Source organism: Lissotriton vulgaris, chromosome 4_1, assembly GCF_964263255.1.
Source record: "Lissotriton vulgaris chromosome 4_1, aLisVul1.2, whole genome shotgun sequence".
Classification (NCBI taxonomy): Eukaryota; Metazoa; Chordata; class Amphibia; order Caudata; family Salamandridae; genus Lissotriton; species Lissotriton vulgaris.
This window is the reverse complement of record NC_141691.1, coordinates 756,013,173-756,032,687: the sequence shown is the minus strand read 5'-3', so window position 1 is coordinate 756,032,687 and position 19,515 is coordinate 756,013,173. Positions and strand designations below refer to the sequence as shown.

The 19,515-nt window shown below is 45.6% G+C and overlaps 1 protein-coding gene across 1 annotated transcript in view; it reads left to right on the top strand.

Moving 5' to 3' along the window:
- The window catches only part of GMDS (GDP-mannose 4,6-dehydratase), a 1,789,479-nt gene that overhangs the window by 645,065 nt on the left and 1,124,899 nt on the right, over positions 1-19,515 (top strand). Inside the window, exon 6 of the mRNA XM_086965061.1 lies at positions 18,599-18,703. Coding sequence (XP_086821187.1) covers positions 18,599-18,703 — 105 coding nt within the window. The remainder of the gene's footprint in view (positions 1-18,598; positions 18,704-19,515) is intronic.

The following is a 19,515-nucleotide window of genomic DNA, read 5'->3' as shown; positions in this document are numbered from 1 at the left end:
GGGAGACTTTGAGGCCGTTACACCCGTATATTTAAGTGGAAAGGCTCCTAGTACAACTTGCACTATTGGATAACCCTGATGCCTTTGTGATACGGTTAATACAATTTCCATTTTACCGGTGTATTTCTGTGCGATGCGATAAGCTGATGGGTCTGTTCTCTACCACGTTTTTAAGAAGTAAAATAGGATAAATTCCTGTAAATACAGATGGTTATTATTAAAGGTGTCTGCAGGGATAAGAATTGTATGTACTATGTGTGGCACAAGTATAGTGTATTGAATGGGTCTATACTCCTAGGTTGTATAATACACTGTTTTATTACCATAAAGGGTTTAAAATCCTCACACTGATCTAGAAAGGATGAGGGTGTCTCTTTACAGAGATAGATAGAAAACCAAAAAATTATACCTGTATAATCTCTTCAGAATGTTGAATGATGTCACTTCATAGATTACGGCGTTGTACAGATTAAAATGGTTCCTGAAGGAGCTCAATCAAGTTCCATCTACTTGGAAAAACACACAGAGCCGCTCGGTCAGGGAATTGTTTTGGTGACACTACTGGATTGTGTTTGTAAGCCCTAAATACACGTACCTCTAAAATCGAGTGGAGAATCTTCTCCAATATGGAAAGAACGTTTACGTTAGCGAGGTTTTGCTGGAAAATGATGGGCGCTTGACACGTCTTTCGCTGTCAGGTAAAGCTGATTTTTAAGGTGGAGCGCTCAGGCAGTTTCCTCGAGCGGAAATACAATCTCCCCTGGTAAAATTTAAAATAAGACTGTTAAGTCTTTTAAGTCTTATAGCTGGGACATGAAGGATTCGCCTATGTGCTAATACTAGAGAGTCTGGGCTGAAAAAGTCTTACCTCCTAAAACGGATCAATCACGCTGCTTCTGGGGTTTCTGGTTCGAATAATCTGCGGCCCGCGAACAACCTTGCTTAAATGTAGGATGTTCTGATGTGATTGGTCTGAACCAAATTGTTTGTCGACCAATCATGCGTACTTCTTTCGAGGTTAAGTATTTGCATACTATGCTTGCAGTGCGCTCACTCCTATTGGTTGTTTTTTCAGATGGAAACTCCCCTCTGAGGTTTAGTGCGGTTTCCACTAAGGTGCTCGTGTAATGTTTGCAATGGGTGCCCTCTTTATAACATCTATTCTTGAAAACAAGGCTCTTTGTTGAATAACGGCCCTCGCTATTATTACTGGTTGAACAGCGTATTATCAGTTATATTCTCAATAAACTCATAGTTATGTGTGCCGCCCTTGCTGTTATTGCGGGATGTACGGTGTGCTATCCTTTGTATCCTTGAGGACAAACCCGCTGATTGTACTGCATTCCTTAAAGGGAAACCTGCTTCATTATCCTACATATGGGGTGGTTTCATAAGATGAAATAATTGCGGCATACAAGATATGCTTAAGCTCTTTTGTCAGTTCTATTGAGCGTTATGGTATACTACTCCCAGGTTTGGATTGAGCGCACTGCAAGCATAGTATGCAAATACTTAACCTCGAAAGAAGTACGCATGATTGGTCGCTCGAGGAAACTGCTAGAGCGCTCCACCTTAAAAATCAGCTTTACCTGACAGCGAAAGACGTGTGAAGCGCCCATCATTTTCCAGCAAAACCTCGCTAACGTAAACGTTCTTCTTTCCATATTGGAGAAGATTCTCCACTCGATTTTAGAGGTACGTGTATTTAGGGCTTACAAACACAATCCAGTAGTGTCACCAAAACAATTCCCTGACCGATCGGCTCTGTGTGTTTTTCCAAGTAGATGGAACTTGATTGATCTCCTTCAGGAACCATTTTAATATGTACAACGTCGTAATCTATAAAGTGACATCATTCAACATTCTGAAGAGATTATACAGGTATAATTTTTTGGTTTTCTATCTCTGTAAAGAGACACCCTCATCCTTTCTAGGCCAGTGTGAGGATTTTAAACCCCCTTTATGGTAATAAAACGGTGTATTATACAACCTAGGAGTATAGACCCATTCAATACACTATACTTGTGCCACACATAGTACATACAATTCTTATCCCTGCAGACACCTTTAATAATAACCATCTGTATTTACAGGAATTTATCCTATTTTACTTCTTAAAAACGTGGTAGAGAACAGACCCATCAGCTTATCGCATCGCACAGAAATACACCGGTAAGCTGGAAATTGTATTAACCGTATCACAATGGCATCAGGGTTATCCAATAGTGCAAGTTGTACTAGGAGCCTTTCCGCTTTAATATACGGGTGTAATGGCCTCAAAGTCTCCCATATGCACTCCAATCCCACATTAAATAGTAACAGAGGGTTCGCACAATCATGAAAATATCAGTAACATTCCAACAGCACCTGATAAGGATCTTTGCAGCATCATACCCAATTAGGGATATAGAACTTAAATGGACCCATTGTTTTCCTATTTAGTCCCAAAGAATCTCACAGGGACCAGGTAACACTGTATCCAAGCAGTGATCAAGAATAGTGACTGTGTTCTTATCCGTTTAATCCCTAGCAATTTAGACTTGGTTATTCTTGCAATAGCAAACTATGTGGGAGATTACAGAGATATAGTATGACAGTAAATAGAAGCTAATAAATGTACTATGCTAGTTGTAAGACTTTCCCTGTAATAGGAATGAGTAGCTCACCAAGGATCATCCAATTGTGGAGTATCAACCAAGTATGATAACTGTGATCGTTTTTTGCGAAAATGGAAGATTAATTGTATGTATATCTATTGTAGGGGAATTGTACAGACCCTGAAACAAGACAGACATCGAACCTTAGTCTTGATAAAGGTGGAACATATTCGCTTCAGAACCACCGAAACGCGTCGACGCCAAACTCCTGTACAATTCAAGTCCTCTCCTCCCCTGTTAATATACAAATTTGTGGCCATAAAACTAGGGAGTGATGAAATTGTAGTATTGAATGTACCACTTGTATTTTACAATTTTCTATGTTTTACAACAAATTTTTGTCTGTCTGTTGCATTGTGCAGGTCACAATAGATTGTATTATTAGTTGAAATTTTAATTGTTTCTTCGTAATTGTATGATGTATAAATGTAAACTGTTTTTATTTCTGTTACTTTAATAAATTGATGTGTACCTTATGTTTAGAATTGTATTAGTTCATGATTTTATCGTTGGTTGCTTTAAAGCTAAGTTTTAGCTTATCCTGTATATGTCTCAAGGGAACTAGTCTAATTTCTGGGTCCAACACCCCACTTCCCTTGACTAACTCAAGGGGTTCCTCTCTTTTCTTACAATCTTCATAGAGAAAGCCATTCTAAATAACACAGACCCACTGACACTCCTCACATCCAACAAACAAGCACTCAAGAACAACCCGATCTTCAGGATCACAAGGTATGCGCTGCTCAAAGTAGATCAGAAACTCGAAGTCAGCATCAAGAACTCGCAATGGGAAACACTCTGGGCAAACCCCAAGATTAAATACAGGGGGAAACCACTCGACATAGAGTCATGGAGAGAGCTAGGAATCTTGTACCCAGCTCAACTGGAAGCAGAAGGAGAACCCTACTCTTTAAACAGTTTGAAAACAAGACATGGCCTCCCTGACATAGAACTGTACAATTTCCTGGCAATCAAAACAGCCTTAAAGTCAAAATTAGACAAACATAAACCATCAATCTTTCAGTTTATGGAAACCATAAACAAGACGGCACCAAATCTCACTCCTCTACAAACTCCCCCGTCCTGCCTCCACCAAACTCAACGCTAAAAACCCTGGCTACTGGGAACCCCAAATAGGCTCCAAACTCACGGAACTGGACATTCAAAACCTCTAGGCGTCATCATCAAAAAATATGATATCCCCAATGCTGGCACAAACCAAATTCTGGCTACTCCACCAGGCATACTGAATGCCAGCCCGCCTCGCTTCGATAGGCCTAAAAGATAGCGATACCTGCTGGAACTGCGGCACAGAAAGGGGAGACCTAGAGCACCTCATCTTTCGCTGCACTAAGGATTTGCAATTTCTAACTTCACGTTGCCATGACTTGAAATAGTGGAGTGGTTTGTCACACTTCAAACAGCACTGCCATTTCACTTTTTAAGTAATTAATTAATTCATTGTGGGTTTGTAATGCGCTAGAATCGACTCCCGAAGGAGTATCTCTTCGCAGTAGACCGCTGGGGAACCCGTCCTGGCTTTCCCTGTGAGATGGTCCCTACTGGGTATCTCCAAGGTGAAACCAGGCATCCCCGCCGTATGTGGGGGCCGTTGTGGAGATGAGGCAAGCTAATGCCCAGAGTTGCCGAGTGTGATCCCTGGTTAGAGTAGGCACCGAGGTGAGAATTATCGAGTCCGCTGACCCTGGTCCATGACCCTGCCGCGTCGGCAATTGAACCCTGGTCCCGGCCGTCCTCTGCTCCCGGGTCTGCCACCTCTAACCAGTGAGCCACACCACTCCACTTATGCATACTAATAAAGATTACGTTGAGCAAAGCCTTATGGACATGGTTACAATATACCATTCTTTGCCCAGTGAACCGCAGTCACTGTAGTTGTGACTTTAGAATTTGTGGCAGTGAGTTAAGATTGTGCAAAACAGCACTCAGTCAGCACATAGTGTGCTAAAATCATATACACTCCTCAGTTTGAAATTAAGTGAAACTCTGAGAAGCCTTTGAAAAGTGTCAATGGGTTTCCTTTAGTAGCCTGAGTGAATCCTATCTGCCTACATACTGACATTTGTCCGAGATAAACACAAACTAAACTAGCATCTTGTAATAATGCGCAAAGACATCTGCAAAACTTTCCTGTTGGGCTGTGGTTGCTCAAGTCATTTTAGTTTTTCCCTTATGTTCCTATTTTGGTACTGAAACCATCTTATTTGTTTGTTACAGTGCTGGCAAAGGTGAATTTGAATATTTGTCTTTAGGAGCAGCCCATAGCCATTCCATCGCCATGAGATTCCACACCTTGCTATCATTGCAAGGCTCCTTCCTGAAGGATGCTCACTTCCTCTTTCTTTGTGGCGTATGATAAAGGTGGTTTCTGCAGGCAGAGCTAGAAGAGAGAAAGCCATTAGTCAGACTTTTGTTCTCTGAATTTGCAGATCTCAATTTGAGGTTGTCAGCACCATATTAACATTGTTAGAGCGGCTCCACATGGTTAGCTTTTGAAAAACACTTCTAACTGTAGAGCCCTCATCCTTAGAATAATCCCCAGGCGAAAGAGGACTGCTCTAAATGTACCTGGGTCTAAGAAAGAGGACCTTTGGAGCGTTTGCAGCTGCCATCTTGGAATGTTTTTTTTCCAGTTCTAATCACTCCCACGGATCTAATTACCCTAACCTCACTGACACGTCCTGTCATTATGGTGCACTAGTCAAGCATTGCTCATAGGACAGACCTTTTGGGGACCCCGACCTACCACTTACTACACTACTCTCAACTGACTTTCAAGATGAGAGTATTCACACTCTCCACAACATGGCCGGACCTGGTCTGACCCCCTCTGGCGACAATGCATTCACCGTAATCCATCCTTACAACCTCTCTAACAGCGCCACTAAATCCTTTAAACACTCCATCCTGAAAAGGCACCCTGAGACCCTGGTCTCCGACCATCGAGCCAGCGTGGACAAGGGCTGGATCATCCATTACCTTATCTTCTACTCCAGGAGATCGTCCATCTGGCGCAACGCATTCTCGAACCTCCTCAAAGTTCCTAATACTAGGAACATTCCTCATGGCAGCAAGCTCACGATCGTGCCATCCGCAAACCTGCGTGCTGACCTCACCATTACCTTATATAAAAGCGGCATCATCCTGATCCAAACTCCACCTAAAGACCATAACCAATTTGCGGACCTCTTCCCTCTCCTTAAAAAACATGTGCATGACCCCCCTTCATCCACGCTCCCCCTGCACCTTCCCCCGCCAAAACCTCCAATGGAACTTGCCCTCCACCAGCCACTTGCGACAGTGCTCCCAACACAGGCCGTCAGAGCCCCCTAACTATCCATCCAGCGCCTACCAACTGTGACGAGCCCTCAACCCAACCTCCAACCTACATTCCCATCCCTCTCCTAGGAATCCCGACCCCCCCCTTAACCCTACCATCTAGAAACCCTAGCCAGTCTACCAGGTTACCATCACAAGCCATCAGTAGCCTCCCTAAACCCGCTACCTCTAATCCCCCCTACCGTGGGGATACGGAAACTCATGACTCTGGTCGTCTTAACCAGTCCACTAAGCCTCCTGCTCGCCCCACCAGATCCGTCCTCACACCGTTGGCCCCCTGTCCGCAAGAGCACCCCTCTCCTAGGGATTTGGAGACTCTCCACCGCAAAGCTAATGAATTAACCTTGAGCTTCCACAAGTCCTTCACGGACCTCAAAAACCTCCTGCACCTCACCGAGGTCACTCTCTCGAATATCCGGCTCTCACAGAACTCTTCCCCCCACTTCCTACTCCGAGCCCCCTCTACACCCATTCACGCTATCCTTGAGACACCTGCGCCCTCAAAGGCAGCCCTGCTACCTCGCAGAGGATAAAGTACAGGCCCTCCTCCTAACCTACATTCCTACCCCTGCTATGACCAGCCCTCTTGAACTCTCGGAGGACGAAATTGCAGAACTCCTCACTAGCTATGAATCGTCTGGCTCCTCTGACACGAAGACAGAACAACCTAAACGCACCGCTGCAATCAATCCCTTTAGACCAGCCACTCTCTGCAACAGAGGGGTAGTCAACAGTTACCTAGCTCTAGTCCCAACATCCGCCCCTAGCTACGACCGCATACCGCCCCCCTTTATCCGGTCTCCTCATCAACTGCCGCTCTGCAGTAAAGCATGCCGCTAATGTAGCCAATCTCATCCTCAATCTAAACACGGACGTAGCAATCCTGATGGAATCCTGGCTTAATGAACCCTCTCCGCCCTGCCTAGCCCTTCTAGTCCCGCCCAACTATCACATCGTAAGACTGGACAGGCAATCACAAAAAAAGGGGATGGCCTAGCCTGCATCTACCGCTCCAACCTCCTTATCACTGAACTTCTAGCCGAACCTACGGATTCCTGCAAATATCTTGCCCTCTCTGTCTGCAACAGCACCACCCTTCAGTGCAGACTGCACATCTTTTACCGTCCCCCAGGCAAGAATGATTCTTTCACAGACTAGCTCATGGAAATCATCACAGCCAAGGCCTCCCATAACACCAATGACATTTTTCTTGGTGACTTCAACTTGCACTGGGATGACCCCAAGGACCCACAGGTCAACGCCATCAGAGAATTCTTGGCCGACCAATCCCTTACCCAAGCCTGCTCCCTCCCTACTCACTCGAAAGGTGCCATTCTAGACTGGATCATCTCTAAGGAATCTGTGGTCAAACTTACCTCCTTAGACCCTTGACACTGGTCTGTCCACCACGCTATCACCTTCTGTGTGCCTGGCACTCATAAGCAATGGACACTGCAACCGGTGATCCCCAAAAGATGGATCCGAGACCAAGAACATTGACCACGAGAAACTGTCTGCCCGCTGTGCATTTGACCACCCCCCCCCCCCCCCCCCCCCATATCACCACGGTCGACAACCTCACTGAACACTATTCCACAACGATCTACAATATAATTGATGACCTTGCTCTGCTAAAACTGAAAAGAACACAGATCAAGGACCGGACACTTGGTTCAACGGATCCTTTAAAAATGAATGAATGAATGAGGTTTTATACAGCGCGATCTTAGCCCAAGGGCATCAAGGCGCTAAAGCGGAACATCCAACACAAAGACAGTAGGGCAAGCTTACAAATGTGCCTCAGAGAAAAGCCAGGTTTTTAAGGCCTTGCGAATCAAAAGGAGTGAGGGCTGCCCTGAGAGCTCTAGAGGGGGAGAATTCCACAGTCTGGGCGCCGCAGTGGAAAACACTCTACCACCCCATGTAGCCTTAAAAAACCTACGAACAGCGAGACAATTTTTGTTAGAAGGTTGAAGAGATCTGCTAGGGGTGTAATGATGAACAAATGACTTAATGCCCTCCGGACCTGCGCCATAGAAGGCTTCATGAGGCATACACAGGATCTTAAAGGTGATCCTACGGTCCATCGGAAGCCAGTGTAAGTGTTTGAGTGCAGCCGAGGCTGAGCCGTATCTGGAAAGATTCAACACCATCCTCGCCGCAGTATTCTGGACCATTTGAAGACGATGCATGTGTCTCTTGTTAATGCCCATATAAAGGGCATTACAGTAGTCCAGTCTGTAAGAAACTATGGCCAGAGTGGCCTGCTTGCGAGAGTCTGGGGAAAGATAGTGGGAGATCTTTCTGAGGATCCTGATGATCCCGAAACAGGTGAAGACAGTCCTGTTTACCTGATGATCGAAGGGAAGGGCAGTATCCATTATCACCCCCAGGTTCTTGCCGTGGCGGACTGAACAGGGGCATTCCCCAAGCGAGGGCGGCCCCAGTCACTAGACCGAATTTCCTGGTTACTCCCAAAAATCCATACCTCGGTTTTCTCACCATTCAATTTCAGGAAGTTCTCCACCATCCATTGGGAAACAGCCTCCATACAAATCCTGAAATTCTGGGCACAATCCTTTACTGAATGTGAGAGAGACCATTATTTGGGTGTCGTCTGCATAAGACAGCACCTCCAAACCAAATTATCTCACCACCCTTGCAAGGGGTGCCACATAGATGTTGAAAAGTGTAGGGCTCAAAGAAGTGCCCTGGGGAACCCCACAATGCAAGGGTTTAGGAGCAGAGAGGAACTGACCCAACTTCACTCTCCGTTCTCTTTCATTAAGGAAGGAGGCAAGAAGACTAAAAGCAGGGCCACCGACACCTATCTCTCTGAGACGTGACACCAGTATAAGAGGAGACAGGGTTTCGAAGGCCGCTGTGAGATCCAACAGGACCAGGCGAGTGGTATGGCCCTTGTCAACCTGGGAACGGATATTGTTGACGACTGCTGTAAGGGCAGTCTCCGTACTATGGTACCTCCTGAAACCATGTTGTGAATTATCCAAAAGGAGATGGTCCTTAAGATAGGAGCTGAAGTGGAGGTTGAGGTAAGCCTCCAACATCTGTGTAGGGGCGGGAAGCAGGGAAATGGGGCGGAAATTTTTCAAAACACAAGGGTCTAGAGCAGGCTTCTCCAGAAGCGGTTTTACGACCGCAGTCTTCAGTAGAGAAGGATAAACTCCCTCCGACATGGCACAATTCATAACCTTCATAAGAGGCGGGATGACCACTTTCTGGCAGGTTTTCAGCACTTTAAGCGGGCGAGGGCCTAGGGGAGAGCCCGAGTTAGTCCTATCTAGAAGTCCGTCCACAGTCTCAAATGACAAGGGAGGAAAAGAAAGAAGACTCGGAGTCTGCGCACAAGACAGACTCTTATCCACCAAAATAGAGGGAAGGGTGGAAAGTCTAGTACAAGAATTTGCAGATTCCAGCGCAGCATAGATGTCAGAGATTTTGGCATGAAAAAAGGCAGATATTTTGTCACACAAATCCTGAGATCCCTCTATCAGATCTACTACCTGTTAGGGAATCAATGATCTTAAAAAGGTCTCTAGAAGATTTAAGAGAAATGGTGACTTTAGAAAAATAAGCTCTTTTTTCCTCCATAACGGCTAATTTATATTCCTTTAAACATTGCTTATGTCGTTCTTTCTCGAGAGGATCTATGTGGACCCGCCATAGCCTCTCTTGTTTTCGACATCCATATCTCAGCAATCTAAGTCTGTCTGAGAACCAAGGGGCCGATGGGCTTTTCCTCGCTGAATAATGCCTCTTAGGAGGGGCAAGAGTGTCCATTGCTCCTAATAAGGTGCGAGAGAGCTCCAGAGCAGCTGAGATAGCGTCCGGCGGATCAGCAAACTCCAGCTTATTCAGGAAGGGGGAGAGTACTTCATTATTAACAAGATTAAAATTCCTTCTCATCTCTTGCTTCCTAGGACCAGGGGTAGGAACTACTGCCGCCTGAACATACAGGTCAAACGGTACAGCAAAAGGATCTGACCACGCTAGTGGGACAGGATGTCCCACCTTCAGCCTGGGGTCATTAGAGAAGACCCCCATCAAGGATGTGCCCTGCCAGATGGGTAGGGCCTTCCACCAGCTGGGCCAGACCGCAGCAGCCCAGAGTTTCCAAAAGTACCTTGGTATCCCTGCATGCCATGTTCTCCAAATGAAAGTTGAAGTCCCCAAGGAGAGTGATGTTAGGCCTCTCAAGTAACGGCTCTATCAACTTATTAATATCCTGGCTAAATGAGGATCTAGGACCGGTTGCCTATAAAACAAAATACCGGAGAAACATTCTGATGGGAGGAAGTTAATTGAAAAGTAGTAGACCTGATAGGGATCAGAAGGAGTAGAGAGGGTCTGGGTACGACAAATGAGAGAGTCCTTGTACAAAATTACCAGCCCTCCTCCTCGACGGCCTACTCTGTCCAACCTGGACAGAGCATAGTCAGTGGGGATTGCATCAACCAAGTCAGGTCCAGATGTATCTGTGGCCCAGGTTTCAGTAACAAACACCCAGGTCGGATTTCTAGCTGAGACGAAGTCTCTGAAAGTGATATTATTTTTTACCATAGATCTGGCATTAACGAGAAACCCTTTAGCAACATTTGAATCAGAGGCAGACTTAATGACAGTGGGGTTGGTCAGGATCTTCAATTTGAGCTTATTTTTAGTGTCACAGCTTGGGCACCCATGGTACTTTCTATCCAAGAGGGACTCAGGGTCGCAGGTATGATGACAAATCTTGGCTGTAGGTCTAAGCTCTAACAGGGCCTTTCTTGAGTAGCAAGTCCTTACTTGGGCGGAGATGACAGTCGAGGCAGCATCCCTGGCCCCTGGCGCGGTCGTGGCGCGGACGGCCGCAGATGGGCTTGCCTCTGGCGCGCCTTCGGCCTCCTTCTTTTGCCAATATTATATCAAGAGCAAGTCAAACTAAATAAGAAACCTGAAACCTTTCCTCGACCCCCCAGATCTAAAATCGGCAATTCAGCCTCTAGTCATCTCCAGGCTAGAATATGGTTGCTCCACCCTCGCAGGCCTACCTGAGACCTCTCTGGCACCCTTGAAAGCCTACCTCAACGCAGCTGCCAGACTTTTAACTGGCTCTAAGAAGTTCGACCATATCTCACCCCACCTTAAAGCTCTGAACTGGCTTCCGCTTGAGGCCAGAATCCAATTTAAGCTGGCTTTCATCACCCACAAGGCTCTCTACTCCAAGTAAGTACCCTGCTTTTCTCGCACAGAAACTTGTTTTATCTGGCGTAGCCAGAAACTCCTGGTCCGCCAGAGCCTTTTTGCTCCAACCTGCACACTTCAAGAAAAGAAGAACGTACAATCGGGCTTTCTCTAGAGCCGCACCAAGAATATGGAACTCGCTCCCACCCGCCATCAGAAGAATACCGTCTCTAGCTCACTTCAAAAAGGAGACCAAAACTTTCCTAATGGGCAAATTCCTCTCCTAATGCTCACGTTACATTCTCTCTGTAACCTGACTTTACCTGTTGTTACGGCATTATCACTGGCCCCCTCTCCTTTTGTTACCCACCCTGCTCTCCCAAACAATCTTCCAGGGTGCTGAGACTGCTTTTCTAGCTTATTGTATCATTTTGTTCCTATCCCAATAGGTAGTCGGATATTATGATTGTTTGTCTTGCCAAGTACTGTATCTTTCTGTGTTCCCTATCCCTTCTACTCTCCCCCCTTTGTCCTGTTATCCCACCCGATACTACTGTAAAGCGCTCTGATACCCTCACAGGTCTGGTTCGCATTCTATAAAACACTAAATAAATAAAAGGTGCCAGACTGGATTCTGAACCTTTTCACAGAAGTGGTCCGCATGCCAATACGTAAATATTGACACTTCTCCTGCGTACTGATGTCCGTTCCCTTCTTTCTGTGTCTTCAGATGTGGATTGGAAGCCCCACTTTTCTTTCTCCGTCATTTGATTACCTTTTTGTTGGACAAGGTTGTCTTAAAAAATAAATACTAAATCCTAAAACAAGTGTGCATGGGAACAATGTTTCCTTCAAAGACTACAGGAATGAAGCTATGCAAGGACTATTGCAAGCAAATGTTTGTAAGAGACCCCTACGAGGTACGTTTTTGGTGTTTGGGCTTGGGGTACCACCCCAAGTCATTTGAGGAGGCCGCCGTCATAAAACGGAAGGTTATCCGGGACCCTGAATTGATGCTGTACATCACTAAAAACCAGAAGAAACTTTGTAAATCTCATGCCTGCTTGAATTTGAGTGTGTGGGCATGTTACAACACTCTTCCAGTGACAGGTCATCGTGGAGGTTGAATTCTTCGGGTATGTCCGAGTTTAAGACAAAGAGGAAGGCCAAGAGTGACTTATCCATCCCGCCGCTTTCTCTCTCCAGAGAAGTCACAAGAGTGTCAACCTGCCTCCCAGTTTTGTTCCCAACTCACTGAGGAACCGATTCAGATGTTGGTCCACATGCTCCACACATTTCATGGTTCATATATGATGTTGCAACAGGTTGAGGCCTTCAGGAAGGCCATGTTACACATCTGTGGCACTCTGTTGGTTTCCTCTCATGCTCCTTTGGTCCCCAAAGATCTGAAGGAGCCTCCATTCTGGTTGCACCGCAGGATCTATCCTCTGTTCTGTCTGTGCCCCCTTGAACCCACGTCAGGTTTTGCACCGGTGTCGAGCTGAATTCCGTTTGGTGCCAAAATCTTCACTGGCCTCTTCAATAGCACTGCCTGCAGCACTGGTGGTAGACCCTATACTGATGCCAGTGCCTGATGCGAGCCATAATAGTCTCCACCTTGACCAAGGTTGCATCTGGAATCCACACTGATGTGCTCGGTACTCGCTCAGTCTGATTCAGACGGAACACTATCCCAGACATGGCACCGCTGTCAGGTGCTCCACCATCTGTTTGGATCAGAGCCTACCACCATTTGGAGATGACAATACTGATGATGGGAATGTGTCATCCCACAATGCCATGATGGCAATTTGTATATGCACATGCCAGTGGGCTTGATATTCCCCCGGATAGTAAGTTGATTTCTCTCCCAGACCGCCAAGAGAAGCCAGTGGTTTCTTCTTTGTGGTCATTAGTCGTGCAGTAGAGGTCTTTAACCTACAAGGTCCCTCAGTGGAGGTCAAAACTATCATTACAGAGGCCCTGTAACCTGGTCAGGCTTCTTTTGAGTCTGTGTTGCCCTTTAATGAATCCCTGACTGATGCATGGATGGGCACATGGTCAAAGCCTTCTTCATGACCACCGGTGAATAGTCAGGTTGCAAGATGCTATAGGCTGGTGCCAGACGACCCTGATTTCCTGAAATCTTAGCTTCTTCTCTACAGTCACACTGGACAGAGAGTTTAGATTGAGGCATTCGGGAAACAAATGTTCTCATCAGCCAACCAAGCATTGAATTTGTTAAAAGCCCTTTGGGACATAGTTAACAAGATCTTGCCGGCAGTCCCTGAAGACCTTCAGACCTCCAGACCTCCCTGCCACAAACAATTCAGGATAGCTAGGATGCAGCTAAAGACATTTGATCTGTTCTGGTCACCACTAATTGCTTAGGTCGAGCAGTCAGTACCAGCATGGACCTCTGTTGTCACTTGTGGATGAGATCTACTGCCTTTTATTCTGGGGATGTCCAGGCCTCCCTTATAGATATTCCTTTTGACAGGTTTGCATGTTTGGTGATGAAGTGGATTCTGCCCAGGAACGCATTAAGGACGTTTCTTTGGCCTTTTGACTCCTACCACCCAATTCCCTCAGAAGATCCGCCTCTTTAGGGAATTTTAGAGAGGGTTGGCATACCAACAATGCCCGCCCACCCTTCACCACTACAGAAAGCACTTCAGTCCTTACGGCTAGCGGAACGGGGTCAGGCAGACCTTGTGCTGGTTAACAGGGACACTGATCCTCTCAGTCCTTCAGACCCGAGGCAGCAGCTTTCAAGCCTCACTAGCTCACGGCCACTCTATCGGGGGCTAGACCCAACATTTTCTCTAGAGATGGCAAAAATTTACATCAGACAGATGGGTACTGCAAATCGTTCAATGAGGCTAGGCCCTTCCATTCCTTTCCCACCTGCCTGCATCAGAGTGGATTTCAGAAGACCACCTTGGCCGTCTTGCAGCAGGAAGTGCAGGCTCTTTTTTTTCTTCAAGAGGGCACAGGTCTCAGAAATAGGGACTGAATGTTATTCCCTCGTGCTGAAAAAGGATGGAAGCCTTTGTCCTGTTTTAGGTCTTTGCCCTCTGAATTCCTTCCTGAGGAAAGACAAATTCAAGATGCTCACATTGGCTCAGGTTCAGTCTGCCCTGGATCCAGGCGAGTGAATGGTAGCCCTGGACCTGCAGGATGTTTATTTTCACACACTCGTCTCGCAGTCCCACAGCTACAACATGAGGTTCAAGGAAGGCCAACAGCATTTTCAATTTCCCGTTATCCCCTTAGCCAGGGACGGTTCCTCCACTAAGGTGGAGGAGAATCACTGCGCTGCTCAACAGGAAAAATAAAATGATAATAAGGTATCATTGTTACCCTTTTATTTCTCTTATTGCGGTAAGTGGAGGGGCGGGCAGGGCTGGCCAGAACAGGGAAGGAGTGGTTTACACACTCCCTAAGTTTACATGAACTGTTTGGCCGGCTCTGTTGGGCCCACCAAACAGTTAATGCGCACTTTGCAGGTTCCCCACCAGGCCGCATTACACAGCCTGGTGAGGAACGTGCACAGGCGCCCTGTCCCCGTCTGAGCGCAAAACCACTGTGCTCAGACCCAATCACAACTCTGCATTGCAGCATTGTGATTGGCCTAAGCGAACTTGCGTGCCCTGGTGCTTTCTGCTGCCGGCCGCTACTGCATCTGATAGCAGTCGCTACTTACCTTAGGCATCACCATTGCACCTCAGGTGTGCACTAAAGTTATGGCTGTGGTCACAGCACATATTCAGTTAGGGCTAGCAGTTTTCGCCTACCTCTATGACTGACTATTTACGGCAGCCTTGATTGAGTCAGACGTAGACCACCTCAGGCGATGGTGAAGCTTATTACATCTCTGGGGCTCATGATCAATGTGCTAGTGTCACGCCCGACTTCTTTGCAGAGGCTTCCTTTTAGAAGGGCCATTCTTGTTATGGTTCTCTTCAGGACCTTCCCTCTGAGGTTAGTCTAGGAATTTCAGGTTATGATTTTGATGTTTCAACCTCGGTCCTGGATACCGGAGTGGCTCAGAGGCTTATTGGCCTTCTACATCCTGCTAGTCAACTGTACCAAGTAGCACAAGCGGGCTGTGCAGTGGGATCTGAAGTCTCAATGGGCCCAGCCCCATAGAAATCTGTTGGATTCCATCCAGGTTTCAGTGGAGACTTCAAAATATCTACACTGGTGGCTGTAAGACCTTGATTCCAATGGCAGATCCCTCTTCCTTACCCAGGCAAAATTGACGTTGGTGGAGGATACGTAACTGCTGGGTTAGGGAGGTCATCTGGTGGGTTGGAGATCACTGGACTAGTCTCAGGTGAAAACCTGATTCTGCGTCAATATGTTGACATTGCAGGCTGTCTGCCTAGTTTTGAAGGCCTTACTTTTATCCATCAACAGGAGGCTGGTGCAGGATCTCACAGACAACACCAACACTATGTGGTACTGCAGCAAGGAGACTGGGTCTAGGTCCTATGCCAAGTGGTTCTTCACCTCTGGACTTGGCTGGACTCACTGGCCCTGGTCCTGACATACCTGATAGGGTCTTTGAATGCCAGGGTGGACAAACTCAGCCGTCAGCCTTGATCATGAATGGCGACTTCATCCCGAGGTGCTGGAGGGAATCTTCTAACCATAGGGAGAACCCTGGTTAGATCTTATAGGTATCACAGAGAGCAAGCAGTTTCAAAACTTTTACACACTGGAGTTCCCAAAAAGTCACTCTCTAGGAGATTAATTCAGGCTAGAAAGGAGCATTGGACTCCAGTATGCCTTTCTATTGCTATCTCGCCTGTCCAGAGTGCTAAAGAAAATCAGAAATGACGAGGCCCAAGACATTCTAGTAACTCCTGATTGGGCCACAGAAGTGTGGAACTCTGAATGTCTGAGCAGGGGCATTTGTCCCCGATCAGGTTTCTGCTTCGGGAGATTATTTGTCACTGCAGGGTTCTGCACCCTGTACTGCACGATTTTTACCTCCATGCGCAGTGATTGAAATTTGAGTGCATTTGTGCTACCCGTTGAGGTCGTGGATGTTGTTCTTGCTGCACAGTGCCCTATATAAAATCCATTTAAGCAGGACGCTAGGACAAGTTTTTGTCCATGTGTGTAGCCGGAAACCTGGACTTGTTGCAGGCTAAACTTTGATGTTGTACTGTTTGTGTTGTTTTTGGGCCAACAAGGGCTTACAGTGGGCAGCATGAAAATGTTTTCTGCCTGCCTTTCGCTCTCTTTGGGTTTGCTGGACCAGCTGTCCTTGTTGTTCTGGTCAGGTTTTTAAAAGGTTTGCCACTTTACCTATTCTTGTTGAGCTGTTTTCTCACTTTCTCCTGTTCTTTAATTGTTGAATGATGCCAAATATCCTGCCTCAGTGTCTATCGTGAAGCATATACTGATTTAAAATGTTTCTTTTGGCGTGCTTCCTAATGAAAAGATTTAACCATAAAAGGTTTGCCAAATATGTTTATCCCTAAATCTTTTGTGATGCCACAGTGGTATATAATTTTGGTACTGAATTTCCTTTGACCAATGCACAGCTGTATGTTGTGTCTCCTTACTTTGAAAACTGTTTTCCTTGTTTCAGTTACTTAAGTCCACAATGTGAATGAGCTTCATGCCCTCTCAGCGCCACTCCCTTACACCACTTTTTTACTAGACAAACGGGTTTTGCAGACCAGGGTGGCCTTTTTGCCATAAGTTGTACTCCTTTTCATGTTAGGCAATCCATCACCTCCCAAACGTTCTGTGCTCCACTTCATCCCTCGAAAGAAGAGCCACTCCATTGCTTAGATTTAAAGAGAGCTTTGAACTTTTACACCAGTAGCACCAAAGACAGTATGGTAGGTGATCAGCGCTTTCGGTTCTCTGGGGCAAAGAAAGGCAAGGAGATCCTGAAAATGACTTAACGCAGAAGCTATCAACCTGAAAAAGATCTGCTATGCGTTGGCCAAGAAGATGCTCTCCAATGGATTGTGTGCTCAATCCACAATAGCCAAAGCTGCTGCCGCTGTGTTGGCATGCGGAGTACCTGTTCTGGGCATGTCCGGCTGCAACGTGTGTGTTAGTGCACACGTTCATGAAGCACTACTGCCTTGGGCATTTCTCCTGTCCGTTCTTGCAGGACGTTTTTGTCGTATGCAATTCCACAGACCCTCTACCTAGAGAGGTACTGCTTTGGAATCTATTCTAAAGGTGAGGAATCTGAGGTTAGAAGTATTTATCAGAACAACAGGTTACTTACCTTTGGTAACGCTTCTTTCTGGTGACGCCATATTCCTCACTGCCTTCCCACTTTCTAATTCTGTGGAATGGCCTCTTTTCTATCTGAAAAGGTCCCAATCCAGAGATCTGTACTTTGGTACCTTTTAAGTTTTGGGCTCCACATCTGAGTTCATGGACAGAGTTAAGAAAGAAACTGACAACGTACAGTGGTGGCATCCATACCGGTGTGGATTGATGTCAATGCAGAGCTGCACAACACCACTTAGTGGCACGTTGGAGCACTGCTCTAAAAAAAACATCTGGTATCAGTCTAGCATCTAGGGATTAGTCTAAAGGTAGGGATTCTGCAGTTAAATTACGAATCCACCATAAGAAGCTTTACCGAATGTAAGAACATAAAAATGAGGAAATGAAGGTGTTGAAAATCAACAGATGTCTCCTATCTTTTTGAATTTTTCCTTGATCGCATTTATTAGTACCAGAATTTTCGAGATTTGGTGTGTATTGGGGAATATGTCTAATATTTCAGATGGTTTTCCTCTGATCAGATCGGTTTTGTGATTAAATAAATGCATAGTTGCCAAATGATAATTGTGTACCCTAAATTCCTAACCCATAAACAGGTGCTTCCAGGCAGTTATTCTTTAGGAAGTTTTATTTTCCTAGGTCGAATTTCTGATGCACAAGAAACATGACTGTGACCAGTAATCACGGTTGTGCATCTCTCAGACATGTTTTCTAAAATTACAGCTAGCAGTTTTATATGATCCTGTAACATTTGCGATTGACCGTTGTATGCTTCATTGAAATCCACTACTTTTCTATGGTGTCTTGTCAGTGGTCCCTTTCTATGTCTGGGTGCTTTATATGTGTGCTTATTTTAGATCATGTGAGTATTCAGTGTTTTTAAGTCATTGTTAGTATGTCTTTTAAGGCTTGTGGCTCAGCCGAGGAACACAACTTCTGATGGATTCTATACATTTAAGGACTGGGTTTATGGAGTAAAGAAGGAGCTTTTCAATTACCTGTTTCCAGCCATTATTAATGATGTATACTGCACACTTCACATTTGCATACATAGTAAATGTTATGAGAAGTAGGCATCACTGACTGATGTTTTTTTTATAATGTATATTTTTCCTTTATTTGCACAGGTGCAGCCAAGCTCTATGCATACTGGATAGTGGTGAACTTCAGGGAGGCCTACAATCTGTTTGCTGTGAATGGCATCCTCTTCAATCATGAAAGCCCCAGGAGAGGTTAGAATTATGGTGTATTGCAAATTATGTGGGCATCGGCACACAAGGGAAGTTTATTGTAGGTTTTTTTGTGCATTCATTGGTTTTTCCCTAGATCCTACAGCAAATTGTGCTCTTGCCTTCAGTCAATTTCTGGGAGCATGCCCTGTATTGTAATTCTTCACAATGAGATCCGCCCTGCTGTGAAGAATATTCTTTTGTCAATCTTTGTAAGAAGTGTGAATGTCCTCATGGGATTGTACTAAATGTTTATACTACAGACATCTTTGCATCTTCTGAGAAATAAGTTCTTGCTCTGCAAGTTTCAGTTGACAGCCAAAGCGCTAGGAAAACAATAGTACAATCGCTGTTATATCTTGGTTAGTTCACTTCCCCCTCGCCTTGTTCTCTGTAAACAATGACTTTTTGTCCAGTGCAACAGATCAACATCCAGACAGCAGGGAATTCTGTCCTTTTCTCATGTGAATCGACGAACACCCTACAAAAAAACTCTTGTTCTTAATAAACCCAAACGTAAATGACACATCTTAAAATGGAGGTTGGCTTGCAAGATGATCTCCTTCTTATGCCAAGCGCTTTTTTCTTGTGCCAACGTTATTTTGGGCTTGTGTATCACAGGAGATCAAGGATGGTGTCCCTAGAGCAGCTATTTGTTTAATTATGTGCTACTTTAATTTGTATGTACTGGGACAAGTGCAGGTAAGAGTAACTCCACATTTTTTTTTTACAGCAATCAAATGAGTACTGGAAGCGCAACTTCAGGTCTTGTTTTGTGCGAGATGTGTGCCGATGTCTTTTATGACATTTAGGCT